Source organism: Folsomia candida, unplaced genomic scaffold, assembly GCF_002217175.1.
Source record: "Folsomia candida strain VU population unplaced genomic scaffold, ASM221717v1 Fcan01_Sc006, whole genome shotgun sequence".
Lineage (NCBI taxonomy): Eukaryota > Metazoa > Arthropoda > Collembola > Entomobryomorpha > Isotomidae > Folsomia > Folsomia candida.
The window spans coordinates 6,192,477-6,205,664 of record NW_019091198.1 but is presented as its reverse complement, the minus strand read 5'-3'; the positions used below and the strand labels follow the sequence as shown (position 1 = coordinate 6,205,664).

The window sequence follows — 13,188 nt, the reverse complement described above, 5'->3', positions numbered from 1 at the left end:
TATCATCGAGGAAGAGTCTCACTACTGTCTTTGAGTAATATGCTCGCCCGGTATATGCAAATTGTTGCCCTCACTATTGTGATGGACTTCAGTGTTTGTTATTATACTTTTGCGGTTATAATTGTCGAGTGTACAGCTGCAAAATACATTTAAATACTGAAAATAAGTAAAGTCCTCTGACGGAGGGGGATATGGAGTATTCCAAAAGTGAGGGTGGCGGTGGGGGAAGAGACTTTTACGTAGGCATGGCAGAAGATCCTAACGAAATTCTTGTATTTGGCTATGCCTGCAAACTGTTTAGAGATGATGAGAAGGCTGAGTGGATTGATAAAGAAAGTCATTTGATTCCTTGGATGGGAGACCCTTCCGTTAAAATCGATCGTTACGATGGACGTGGTGCTCTGGTTGATTTATCAAGTGGTGGATTAGCAGATGGTGTTGATCACATGGAATCTGGTGATCGGCAAGAGTTGGAAAGTGTTTTAGAGAAAGAGAGATATCGTGATTTGAGAGAGGATTCTGAATTTGATGATGACAACTATCAAGAAGTTGAATTTCGCAAGTTCCAATTCGACGTAAATTCCATGAATCAGAGCAGTGAGAGCGGTGGTGGTGGTGGCGACGATTCCTACGTCGCAGTTGGATATTGTTATGATGATCCATTGGTGACGAAAAACAACGAACAGACGTTCGTGGTCCAGACTGTCGACAAGGCTGATGATGAGCGACCGTATGTGAAACCCTTTGGATTAATGATGCCTCCCAACGTTATTGTGGTAAGAATAAAACTAGACAGGGAATTAATTAAATTTCCACTAAATGAGTTCAAAATACTAATAATATCTTTCTTTTGAATTTTCCCCCATCTTTGTATAGCCCCCAACAATGAAGTTACATTCTATTATCGAAAAGACGGCAAAGTTTATTGCTGGTCACGGCAGCCAAATGGAAATTATATTGAAAACTAAACAGTCGGGAAATCCCCATTTTAATTTTCTCGATTATAAGGACACATATAATCCCTATTTTAAGTATCTGGTACAAGCTATTCGCGACAATACTTATACACCAGAGGAGGATTCAGACACCTCTGCCGAATCTACATCTAAACTTTCAAGTAAGAATTTAAACTTAAATTTATGAAATTATATTTGATACAGTTCAGTTGTTTATTTTGATTAATTAATTAATGCAGCTGATAACGGAGGAGGAATTGGTGACGAGGATGAGGACGACGACGACGACGACGGATACTTACACCCTAGCCTATTTCGCAGTTCAATTGTAGACACTATAACCAATTTACCTTCACTCAATTTCAGAACAAACACTGAGAATTCGACCTACTCATTGCTTGTTTCTAAAATTCGAGAATCTACAGGAACTTCTAGTCCTACACCACCAGTCGTAAACCCTTATGCTGGTTATGATGCATATAATGGTGCATATAATAACCAGCAGTACGTCAATCCACACTACCACACTCTAAATTCTGGAGTAAATCCTGCAGACGCGTACTCCATGAACTCGGCAATAGCCGTCGACCCAAGTGTTGCTCAAACTCGTCCAGATAGTCAGATACCAAATTCCAGTGACCAGACAGTGATTGAAAAGATGGCAAGCTATGTTGTCAAGAATGGTCCAGCTTTCGAAGAGCTTGCTAGAACTAAAGGGGATCCCCGATTCGTATTTTTAAATCAATCACACAAATACCACTGGTATTATCTGAACTGTAAAGAGCGATTCAAGGCAGAAAGTGCAGCCGTTGTTGTTAATCGAAATTTTGTGAGCTACTCGTCAGAACCCTCCACATCTCAAGCCTCTCTTACTACCATACCTACAGTAACCGTTTCTGAACCCATTGTCCAGAAAAAAATAATCTTAAAGTCTGTCGAGTTACCTTTATCCTCCAGCGGAATACCAATTGCCAATATAGAAAGTATTTCTAATCGTCCCACATCAATACCACCAGAAGTGGCTTCCCGAATCGAATTAATTAAGAAGAAAAATGCACTGTTTGCCAAGAAAGAATCCCCACCGCCTGTATGTTCTGTTACACTAGATTTCAATTTAATTTTAAGCCATGCACATTATCTTCAGCACGAATAATGTTATTATTATTGTATTACAGCTTAAGATTCAGTTTGCCAACTCTATTGGGAAAGCTTCAACTCTATCGGCGTCAGATGAAGACAGCTCAACAATTGCTGATCAAAAAAACTCGGAAGAATCGATTAATCACATGGAGACTTCTGTAACCCCCATCAAGACTTCTTCAATTGTGGAAATGACTAATTTACTACCGGTTGTTCGTGATGATAAATCTATACCTGAAAATAATGAGGAGGAGGCAGAACGTTTAAGAAAACAAATGAGACGACAAAAGGCGGCATTGTTTCTACAAAAGATATCTGCCAAAGCCAGTGAAGAAGCCGCAAAAACTAATAATAACGTCGAAAATGGTTAATAATTTATTAGTAACAATGATTTTATTTTATGATTTATGATTGATCTATGTATTATTGTATTATATTATTACAGAAGCCATTAAAACTGATGGGAATTGTTTACCTTCTGCGCCAATCACATTAGATGAAGAAGATGGGGCCAAATCTATTAAAGCTTATGAGAGATTACATAGTTCTAATTCTACCAATCCCGAGGTCGCAGAGGTCAAAAATGGAACAAAGAAACGATCGGCAAATGATGGGAGATCTCGATCTAGAAGCACATCTCGTTCTTTTCGATCTCAATCTCGCTCATCAGAATCTTCACTTTCAATACTTAGTAGTGATGATTCTAGCAGTAAGAAGAAAAAGCGAACCAAACGGAAGTCGTCAAAGAAAAGGTGAGCCTGAAGCTTGTTTCTAAAACTAGCAGAAACTTTTCGTATAAGAATAATTGAAAATATCCAAAGGCGTGCTGCAATAATATTTTTGTATTTAAACTTAAAGGAGAAAGAAGCATGAGCGAGGAAGATCACGAAGCAGTTCTACAAGCCGTAAGAAATCGAAGAAACATAGACGATAACAATAAAATTTCAATTAAGCCTTCTATAAATACATATTATAGAAGGCGTCTGCCGCATAAATACTTTTGAGTTTAGTAATTTTATAAGCGCATAGCATAGCCATTTACTATCTCGGACACGCCATGTTTCAAATTATAAATTTCAAATTGAACTATTTTAAAATCAATCCTAGATTTGTTTTTATATTCTAAATCGTAAGTGACACTTCCTCGAGGCGTGTAGATTTTTTATGCCCTTTTTGGAATGAATATGAATTAATCTCCAAGTAATTATGTTTGCCCTCTGGTATGTACTATATGGCAATAGTATAGTTTTGATACCTAGTGTAAATTAATGATAATATCATAAACAAATCCATGCTTTCCGATTTATATGCATATTTTATAAATGCGACAATAATATTAGATATATTTTGGAAGTATCAATCGCTTATCTAAAAAAAAGAATAATAAGGATATAAAATTGTACTTATTCTCATTAACTAATTTCACTAAATGCTAAATCTGGGTTTAACTCGTCCTTTAGATTTACGTCATGTAACATCGCATCACATTCTCCATAATTACTCATCCACTTTATCTTTTTTTATTTGGTTCTTCTCTTCTTCGCTTAAATGCTGGCCAAAAATTCACAATTTCCGAGTACATACATGCATACATATATAATATGTATGTATTAAGTGCACTTGCACTCACCTTCTCTCAGGAATCTCTATACTGAATAAACCCAATACGATGTATAATGTGACGTAACTATATTTAACCCGTGACGCGGTGTCAACGTATTTACAATATATATTATGTAGCCATACTTTCCATGCAAAACTTTCCTATTCAGCAACAGCAGTTTATTTATACGAGTGGTAACATAAAATTCTCGGTATTTGATGATGATAATGTTTCAGTCACTCGATCTGCTCCTCTGCGTCCATGAAATGCATAATGAGTCATCCTAATATGCAGGTTATCTCAACCTCTACACTCCTCGCAGTAGTAATGTCTGTCAACTCTCATTATTCTTTTACAAGACCTACCATGATAGCTTAAAAGATATGATGAATTCATGGACTATGGAACAATTAACCTGATAATGAAAGTGCAGTAATTTGCAACCATAGGCCAGTACATTAAATATTGTGTTCTTGACTACTTTGCAGCCTTTTTAATTGAAATTTAATCACAACAAGTGTTAAGTGTAGCTGGTCAGAATACACAACCTCGTAATAATAGTGTGATAGTTTCAATCCATTTGTCATGTAGCAATTATGTAGTTAGTTACAAGGAACAAATCATAATAATACGATACGATACGTAAAATACCAACCAAAACACATTCTGCTCCACTATTTAAATTGCATGATTATTATTTGTCTGAAAATTAATCGCATGATTTCCTACTTTACTTACATTATTAGAATTCTACCTGCCTGTGGAAAATCAAATCAAATGCGTGAATGAATATTTGCAAAGCTTCATGAATCGAATCCTGCATGCATGCATGCAACCTTGACCCACGTACTGCTGTGCAAAATTATGAATTTTCTAATCCTAATACCAACATGCTCTCATGCCAGTTAATAAGTATGCAATTGAGTACATTGAATGGTTGTCATTGATTGACGTTTAATACAACATTTTCATAGATATAAACAAGGCCGTCTACTTGCACACGCATACTTTTACTACACATGCTGGTTCTAGGATGACATGACCACCACCACCGAATTACTTCCTTGCGGGTGAAAGTCTGGTGAAAGTCGGGTAGGCATCGAACATGAAAAAGCGGGTAGCGGATGGTTTCTTCTTCATCGGGAGCGAATACTGAACCGGGGTGGGGTCATTTACTACTCGCTCGCTGGTCTTGTCTGGTGGTGATGCTTGCTTACTAGTATTTGGACGAGAAGGAAAGTGAGTCAGGCAAAGAAACTTGCTCCTGTCCAGTCCTCCTCATTTGTTTTTAATCTATTTCAACTGTCCCAATTTAAATTCTAGTGCACAATAATTTCATATCAAATCATCAAGCATTACCTTCACCGATAGTAAAATTTATCCTTAGATCCAGAGAACTCGTTGGAGGGAACACATTTTGGTGACTAATGCAGCAAATTTTTGACTCCATCACTTATCCAGCCTGATCATAATAACCCCAATTTTGCACCGAGATAAAAGGATCGTCAACTCTAATAATGTGGTGAAGAGGAGGAGAGTCCAAAAAAGTATTTAGTGCAGTACATCATCGTGGTGAGCGACTCATCCATTCCAGGCCATTGGATTGTACTTACTTACATATTTGTGGTGGTAGTAGTTAATATAATATTAAAGAAGGAGGCAGTTTCATTAATATTTAGTTCACTCAGGTGGCTGGATTGGATCAATAGTTAATGCATACATTTTTTACTACGATACACTCCTTAAACTGCCACCGTCAGTATTACATTTTGAGTATTAGTAGAAAATAGATAAATACTAGATTCATAACATAAAAAGTGGGCCGGTGTACACAGTTTCAGAAAATTATTACGAATAATAATATTATTAGTGACATACTTGAGCTGTCGTACCAGAAGGACAGTAAGTTGACGATAGTTCTTTATTTTGAAGTTTGTTGTGTTTCGAAATCAACCAACACTCGTTATGTGGTTAATAGTCCTAGTTTAGTTAAGGTTAGCTTATTTGTAAATATTTCACCATTTTAATATTATTCGTGTGCTGTTTTGGGAATCACCTCCTTTTCTCATTTCATGTTTTACCATTAAACTTTATATGCTGTTGACTCAGACAGTTTAACATTTCGAGTTGGTTGATTAGTAAGTATGGCATGCACTTTGAATGACAATAACGACTGCTAACATGTCCTTGAAGAATAGGCAAATTCTGTACGTATATACATGGTTAGTACGTAATAAATGGTTCTCTGATTGAATAACTTCGGAAATCGATTTCTGAATGAGGTCGTTGTGAAAGCTATCGATTTTCTCTCTCTCTCCCTCTCTTTCCCTTCTGCATTGATGCATACTAACTAATACTTACAAGGGACACTCACGACCTGTCGTTTGAGTCCAGGGTACCCACTATGTTTTTTAGAATCTACTAGGACCCCTGATGAAGGATTCATTCATATTTCCGTGTAAAACTCATATTTGGCGCCATGGCGTGGCGCCAAATTCGCCAAATTTGATGGTTTTTCATTTTAAAACCGCCATAACTTTTGAAATCCGGGGCGGATTTCCAAAATTTTTGGCAAAAATCATGACAAGGAGTTCAACTTTCGTATTCTATGAAATTTTTTCTAAAATTATCGCTTTTAACTTTTCTCAAAATTTCGAAATTTCGGGTTCGTCGAAAAAATGCTAAAAATATCTCAAAAATTAAAATTTTTTTATTTTTATTTTTATTTTTTTCTCTAAAATTTCGACTTTTCTGATCATTTTAAGCATAAAATTTTAAAAATCCGACATAAACTGCAAAAGTTATGAGGGTTTGAAATTGGTCGAAAATGCAAATTTTTAAGTTTAGCGCCACGCCATTGGGCCAAATATGAGTTTTACACGGAAATATGAATGAATCCTTCATCAGGGGTCCTAGTAGATTCTAAAAAAACATAGTGGGTACCCTGGACTCAAACGACAGGTCGTGAGTGTCCCTTGTTAGGATTAGAACCGTTAGCCTTATTGTTCTTTTGATACTTCAAAATTTCTTAACTTTTGTGGAATTTACATTAATATTTTGTTTTTCTCTTAATTTGTCGCAGAACAAGGATGTGGTCGAGTGGAACGAAACATTTTGTCCATTGCTGTCTTCTCACAGGATTAATTGGTGGATTTGAGATTGCAACTGGGGGATTATCACTGTGGGGGAATGAATCAGAGTCTGCAGAACCACCAGATCCTTGGGCGACGTATGGAGTATTTTGGACCATTGTACTCTATTCCTTACGATTCCTTACATTCCTAGCACTGCCACAAGTCATATTCAATGCAATGGGTCTTCTTCTCTTCAATGCGTTTCCGGAAAAAACATTACTCAAAGGATCGCCACTTCTTGCGCCTTTTATCTGCATCCGCGTTGTCACTCGGGGGGACTATCCGGACCTCGTAAAGAAAAATGTAACACGGAATCTCAATTTATGTTTGGATGTGGGACTGGAGAATTTCATCGTGGAGGTGGTCACAGACAAAAAGATTCCAGGGCTGAGCGAATACAGTCGAGTGAGGGAGGTAGTGGTGCCCCCTTCGTATGTCACAAAATCTGGTGCTTTGTTCAAAGCAAGGGCCCTCCAATACTGTTTGGAGCAGGAGGTTAACATATTGGCCGATTCCGATTGGATTGTTCATTTAGACGAGGAAACTATCCTTACTGACAACGCCATCAGGGGTATCCTAAATTTTGTTTTTGATGGCAAGCATCAATTCGGACAAGGTGTCATCACTTATGCAAATGATCAGGTCAGTTAAGCTATAACGTGACTAAGTATGGTTGTGATTGGTTCTAGTAAACAAACTAATTTTGTATTTTTTGTGTCATTTAGGTTGTGAACTGGTTCACTACCTTGGCGGATAGTTTTCGAGTTGCAGACGACATGGGAAAACTTCGGGCCCAATTCAAATTATTCAATAAGCCATACTTCTCATGGAAAGGGTCTTACGTTGTGACTCAGGTAGCTAAATATGGGATAATTTAATTAGATATTCCCAATGATTTCTTGTGTTATTGTAACATTGTATGAATGGAGTAAAAAAAAAATGGAGATTTTATTTTCATTATTTACATTTATAGGCTGGCGCTGAGCGCAAAATTGGTTTTGACAATGGACCGGATGGATCGGTTGCCGAGGACTGTTTTTTTGGCATGAAGGCATATTCAGAAGGGTATACATTCAATTTTATTGAGGGTGAGATGTGGGAAAAATCGCCGTTTACTATGTGGGACTTTCTTCAGCAAAGAAAACGATGGATGCAGGTTTGTAAAAGCATACATTATTATATAATACTTGCTTTGGCAACGATACATACTTGTGTGTTTGATTTCAAAATCTAACCTTTGTTATCGTATTATGCAGGGAATCTACCTGGTTGTGCATTCTGGAGCAATTGATTGGAAGAAAAAGATATTCCTAGCCATTTCGCTCTACTCATGGGTCACCCTCCCTCTGAGTACATCCAACATTATTCTCGCCGTCATGGCCCCCATCCCTTGTCCTGCAATCATCAACTTTTTATGTGCCTTCATCGGCGCCATGAACATCTACATGTACATTTTCGGAGTGATCAAGTCGTTTTCCCTCCATCGAATGGGTCTGGGTCGCTCACTCCTCGTTCTCATCGGCGCTCTCTTAACAATTCCATTCAACATCCTAGTAGAAAATGTAGCAGTAATATGGGGTCTTTTTGGTAATAAGTATCACTTTTACGTAGTCAAGAAAGAGATTAAGACATCTACCACAGTGTAATAATACATTCGCTGTCCTAGTTTATAAATTCACATAACACGTCAAATTGTCTGCGCCATATGCACGAAAGCAACAATGTAATCAACAAGCCGTTACTTAATTTAGACACACATTATGTGTAAGTTATTTGTGGCACAGTACGAGACTTACGACCGCTTGGTCACTTATGCCACTAGTTACTTGCAACTACCACCTCGATATTCATGTACTCACTTATTTACTCTCGCACGGTATTAATTTCACAGTCCGAATAAACGTAACGTTTCATAGAAGCATAAACAGCAGTAGCAGCTTGGAACAAAAGAAGTCAGTCTACAAAATTTTTATCAATTATGACTAGACACACAACAATAACTTGTAAATGTCTGTAACAATAATCTGTCAGCGTCGTCTCTATGTTTTGCCTTTGTGTCAATGCGTACTGAACATTGCGTTCAGCCAGCAAGCAACATACAGCTACAATAGCTCTCTTAACAAACGAATAAAGTATTCAAAGTCAAACATTATTTTTATGTGCAAATTTTTTTTTGTTTTTTTTATTCCATGGAATAAGTTTAAGTGCAACTCATTTTTTTTACAAAAGAGATGGATTTGCAGCCGCAGGGTTCGGAAAAACCTAGGGTTTTCATAAAAAAAATAACAACTCGGGAGTTTTAATGGGTTTTAATGAGTTTTGGGTTTTAATAAATTCTAAGTAATAAACTCAACAAACAAATTTTGCAACTATTACAAATCCAATTCCAATTATATACAAATCCTCCATCCATATTAGAAATTGTATCGGTTCCGAAATTAATTTTTTGTAGCACTGGATGGTAAGAGATGTTGTCCATTTTTGATTTGTTCCGGGTTTTCAAATATTACGATATTAATGAAATAAACTGCTTAGCTCCAGTGAAACAACTTCGTCTAACGTACGACGAGAGGTGTTTTGAACTTTTAATATGCAGTTGTAGAGCAAAATTCAATTAAAACCCATTAAAACACAAATAAAACCCTAATAATACTCATAGTAAAACCCATTGGGTTTTATTCATTTACAACCAATTAAAACCCAAAAAACCCAGCCCAATAAAACCCTAGGTAGGATTACCCTATTTGCAGGAGATGTAGAGGTGGAGGTGCAGTTCGCATGTAGTATAATGGTACCATTACTTCCGGCTTCTGGACTAACGCAGTATGGAAACCCAGTTGCGATTCCGTGACATGCGGCACCATATTCGCCACGCAAATTAACAGCCACAAGAGCCCCACTAAAAGTTGGATAAAATCGGGCAATTTTCTGTATCGCTTCTTCTGCGGCTTCCGTTGGACTCAGTCCCATTCCCATTTTCTCCACAGCAAGTAAACTGTTGAAAATTTATGTCATAAGAATATTCGCTACTAGATTCATTTCAATTCTGTACTGCATACCTTGGAAGAAATCGAACCATAATATCCCCATCTCCAGTAGCTGCAGCTCCGCCAATGTCCTTATCCACGTAACTTCCTGCTCCAACAATTGGAGCATCCCCAACACGTCTAAATGTTATTTAAAGTATTTCACAAGTTTTGTTTTGCATTTGTAGAGTATGTTAGGAGTACCCTGGAATTTTATTTCTAGCTCCATTTGAAGACGTGGCAGAAGCTACTCGCCCAAGTGAATCAATGGCAACGATTCCAATAGTGTCGTGATTCCATTGGTCAATAACCCTAGGAGGAACTTGTACCATCGTCTTGGATTGATCTTTTGTCATGGTTTTTGGAGTGTAAGGTCCGCAAGATTGAGTGGGATCAGGATTCACATTTCTCCAAAAATTTGGCTGACAATTATTCCTTTCCCAACTATCGTGCATTTCCAAAGAGTCTGGAGTGGTCAAATTTTCTTCAGGAAATCCCATACTCAAGGCGAATTGGGTCGCTAATTCGCCCACAAGAAGTGTGTGAGAGGTGTGTTCCAACACTTTTCGAGCCACACCCACCGCATTTTTCACACGCCGCAAACACCCTACTGCTCCAACTGCATGTCTTTCACTATGAAAATTCAAATTATGTCCTCAGAATGATAGCGTTGGTTGGTTATGTTAGTTCAATTAATTTGGTGTCAATACCCATCCATTATCATGGCATCAAGTGTAGTTTCTCCATTTTCGTCAGGACTACCCCCAAAACCGACCGTATTGTCGCACTGGAGGACTTCGCAAGTGGTAGCCCCAACTTCAACCGCATCCAGAGCCGATCCACCCCTATTCAACATGTTCCAGGCTGTCTTACGCAACACAATTGATAATATAAGTGATTGTATAATACATAATAAATAATAACAACGAGTAAATTTTAATAATTCAATTTCAAGCAAAATCAATTAATGCTTAATTACCATTTGCATTTCCAGCGTCAAACCCCCAAGTATTGATGACCACAGGAATGCCCATTTGTTGTCTTGGCTTTATTTCTGGCTCCTCCTCTACGTCAACGATTGAATTGTCTTGATTGAAAATTGAATAAATAAAACCATTGGATGATTGGGACAACTTTGCAGAACAAGAAGCACATGAAGAAATCAAGACAACGAAGATTCCCACCACGAACGATTGTTTACCCCTCATTTTTCTTTCTCAGATTTGATAAGGAATAAACAGACCATACAAAGTTGGATGATTTTGTTACGTAAGTTCAAAGGTGGTCAAGATCAATTGTAACAATCGGTAAGTATCTGTCACATCCAAATGTTAACCTAAACCTAAAAAACAACCCACCCACTATTCATATCATATCATATCGCATCACGCATTGCTATCTAAATAACCGTCATTCATTCCTCAATCACACACAGATTGGACCAGGGCCAACTAATTCTTCTGCATGCATATTATTCAATTTAATGATGGTCCATTTAGTATCGTAATAATACGGGTGAGTTATTTATGAGCTTAATATTTTTCATGCATTTTTGAGGTAAACTTTTTATGATCAGTTATCAAATAATGTAGGCAACTTTATTATAGTTCAACTGATGTTGTTTTCACTGATGAGTGCAAACAATAAGGATATTTTGCTAAATTCTTCTTGGCTAATATTAATAATTTAATATGCAATTTTTTGATGAGGCTTAATTTGAGGAGGCCAGGATTGGTTAGGTTTTGTTAGGTTTTGTTAGGTTTTGTACTTGTGGTGGTGGTGGAGGTGGTTGGGGTGAGTGGAGAGCATCATTCCCGGTGGAGACGGCGGGGCTGAGTGTGTTTTCAAAAGTAAAACACCTCCGACGTGTCACCCATCCTCCAATCCATCCAATCTGTCTATCTAAAAACACTCTTTATCGGAATATATTCGCCCAAAAAGGAAGATATCCACTTACGTCCTCCTCCCTTGTCGACAGGATCACTCCCACCAGGTCAGGATGCACAGCGCTTTCACCCGGTGTCACGCACTCGCAGCGTACACCGTCAGTGTTCTGGCTGGTCTTACGTTCGTCTGCTTTGTAACTACGGCTTTCCGCGACTACTCCGCCAATGCAGATATCAACACGGTCACAGTCCTTGTGTAAGTCAATCACGTGATAATAATATGAGTCAAGATGAAGTGTATGAATGTGCCACTGAGTTAATAATAGTACTTTTTTATAGACGAAATGTTCCAGACTATAGTGCATCCCGAGAGAAGAACGACATGGGTTTTATGATCTTTGACTTGAAGGCTGACCTCCGACCATTGTTCAACTGGAATGTGAAACAGCTCTTTCTTTATCTCACGGCAGAGTACGAAACTCCCAGTAACAAGCTTAATCAAGTTGTTATTTGGGACAAGATTATCCAACGAGGAGAAAATGCAGTGTTGGATCACAAGAACATTAGGCCAAAGTATTACTTTTGGGATGATGGGAATGGGCTTAGGTGAGTTGTTTGTTATCATTAATAACTTATTTGAGTCATGTTTGTTGTTTTATGTGTTTAATTCAATTGCCAGTATTTCCTGTAAATATAGTCATCGTTATTATGACGATGATGATAATATTGTTATTCTGACGTATTTCATTGGTTGATATGTTTGTATTTCAGGGGGAACAAGAATGTGACGCTAACGCTGTCCTGGAACGTTATACCCAATGCTGGTCACTTACCAATTTTAGTGGCTAAAGGAAATCATCGGTTTACTTTCCCTGAGGAGTATACCACCACTAAAATGTAACATTTCTTCCGTTCATCTTAAATGCGTTGATTCCCCAACCTTATCTATCCAGTTTTTTTATTTGATATCTGAAAATTCTTAATAACATTGTCAACGTTTATATTCATTATGTAATGTTATTTAATAAAAGAAATACATTTGTAATACATTGTCCTTACAGTGTTTTTATTGCTTTGGTGCAATAGCTATTATTCCATTCTCCCATCCTAAATTTTTTAGCATGTTTTGAGCATATATGAAAATGTCGAATGTTCAGATGCATGTAAGTAGCTTAAGGTTAGAATTGTGTCCATATGGCCACGGATGGATATGTATCGTCTAAACTGGCAAAGCCCAGTTAGGGAAATAGACAGCGATGATGACAACGAGAGAGAAAGAAAGAAGAGGGTTGACCAAAGAAGGGCACTCTTTCTTTCTGTAAAGAACCGGATGAGTTTTTTACCACCCTCTTCTTCTTCAAATATATCTACTTACTGTGCACCGTTAAAAAACGGTGATGCTCCAGTTGAGAGAATAATGTAATAAACCCCTGCATGCATGCA

The 13,188-nt window shown here is 37.6% G+C and overlaps 4 protein-coding genes and 1 long non-coding RNA gene across 9 annotated transcripts; 3 read left to right on the top strand and 2 right to left on the bottom strand.

The window, feature by feature from the left end:
• Positions 1-73: 73 nt before the first annotated feature.
• LOC110851010 (splicing factor, suppressor of white-apricot homolog) lies at positions 74-3,498 on the top strand. Its single transcript, XM_022098636.2, has 6 exons — positions 74-776; positions 877-1,117; positions 1,196-2,043; positions 2,132-2,462; positions 2,542-2,848; positions 2,955-3,498. Exons 1-6 carry the CDS (start codon positions 192-194, stop codon positions 3,028-3,030), a joined length of 2,388 nt encoding a protein of 795 aa, XP_021954328.1. The 5' UTR covers positions 74-191; the 3' UTR covers positions 3,031-3,498.
• Positions 3,499-4,624: 1,126 nt separating this feature from the next.
• LOC110851513 lies at positions 4,625-5,186 on the bottom strand. Its single transcript, XR_002548058.2, has 2 exons — positions 5,059-5,186; positions 4,625-4,992 (listed from the first exon to the last, which is right to left on the bottom strand). It is a non-coding gene; the product is annotated as an uncharacterized LOC110851513 (long non-coding RNA).
• LOC110851511 (beta-1,4-mannosyltransferase egh) lies at positions 5,133-8,985 on the top strand. 3 transcript variants are annotated; one of them, XM_022099318.2, is made up of 5 exons: positions 5,133-5,271; positions 6,782-7,475; positions 7,559-7,687; positions 7,807-7,989; positions 8,090-8,985. In XM_022099318.2, the coding sequence occupies exons 2-5, from the start codon at positions 6,789-6,791 to the stop codon at positions 8,477-8,479; spliced, it is 1,389 nt and encodes a 462-aa protein (XP_021955010.1). In that variant the 5' UTR covers positions 5,133-5,271; positions 6,782-6,788; the 3' UTR covers positions 8,480-8,985. The 3 variants fall into 3 exon arrangements, with proteins under 3 accessions (XP_021955010.1, XP_021955009.1, XP_021955008.1); XM_022099317.2 differs by lacking the exon at positions 5,133-5,271 and adding an exon at positions 5,463-5,601; XM_022099316.2 differs by lacking the exon at positions 5,133-5,271 and adding an exon at positions 5,557-5,693.
• On the bottom strand, positions 8,983-11,220 carry LOC110851512 (N(4)-(Beta-N-acetylglucosaminyl)-L-asparaginase). 3 transcript variants are annotated; one of them, XM_022099321.2, is made up of 6 exons: positions 10,839-11,218; positions 10,570-10,723; positions 10,064-10,492; positions 9,893-10,000; positions 9,573-9,828; positions 8,983-9,095 (listed from the first exon to the last, which is right to left on the bottom strand). In XM_022099321.2, the coding sequence occupies exons 1-6, from the start codon at positions 11,065-11,067 to the stop codon at positions 9,054-9,056; spliced, it is 1,218 nt and encodes a 405-aa protein (XP_021955013.1). In that variant the 5' UTR covers positions 11,068-11,218; the 3' UTR covers positions 8,983-9,053. The 3 variants fall into 3 exon arrangements, with proteins under 3 accessions (XP_021955013.1, XP_035708880.1, XP_021955012.1); XM_035852987.1 differs by lacking the exon at positions 8,983-9,095 and having other exon boundaries at positions 9,137-9,828; positions 10,570-10,727; positions 10,839-11,220; XM_022099320.2 differs by lacking the exon at positions 8,983-9,095 and having other exon boundaries at positions 9,137-9,828; positions 10,839-11,219.
• Positions 11,221-11,688: 468 nt separating this feature from the next.
• Positions 11,689-12,792, top strand: LOC110851510 (signal peptidase complex subunit 3). Its single transcript, XM_022099315.2, has 3 exons — positions 11,689-12,001; positions 12,085-12,351; positions 12,517-12,792. Exons 1-3 carry the CDS (start codon positions 11,859-11,861, stop codon positions 12,644-12,646), a joined length of 540 nt encoding a protein of 179 aa, XP_021955007.1. The 5' UTR covers positions 11,689-11,858; the 3' UTR covers positions 12,647-12,792.
• Positions 12,793-13,188: the final 396 nt, after the last annotated feature.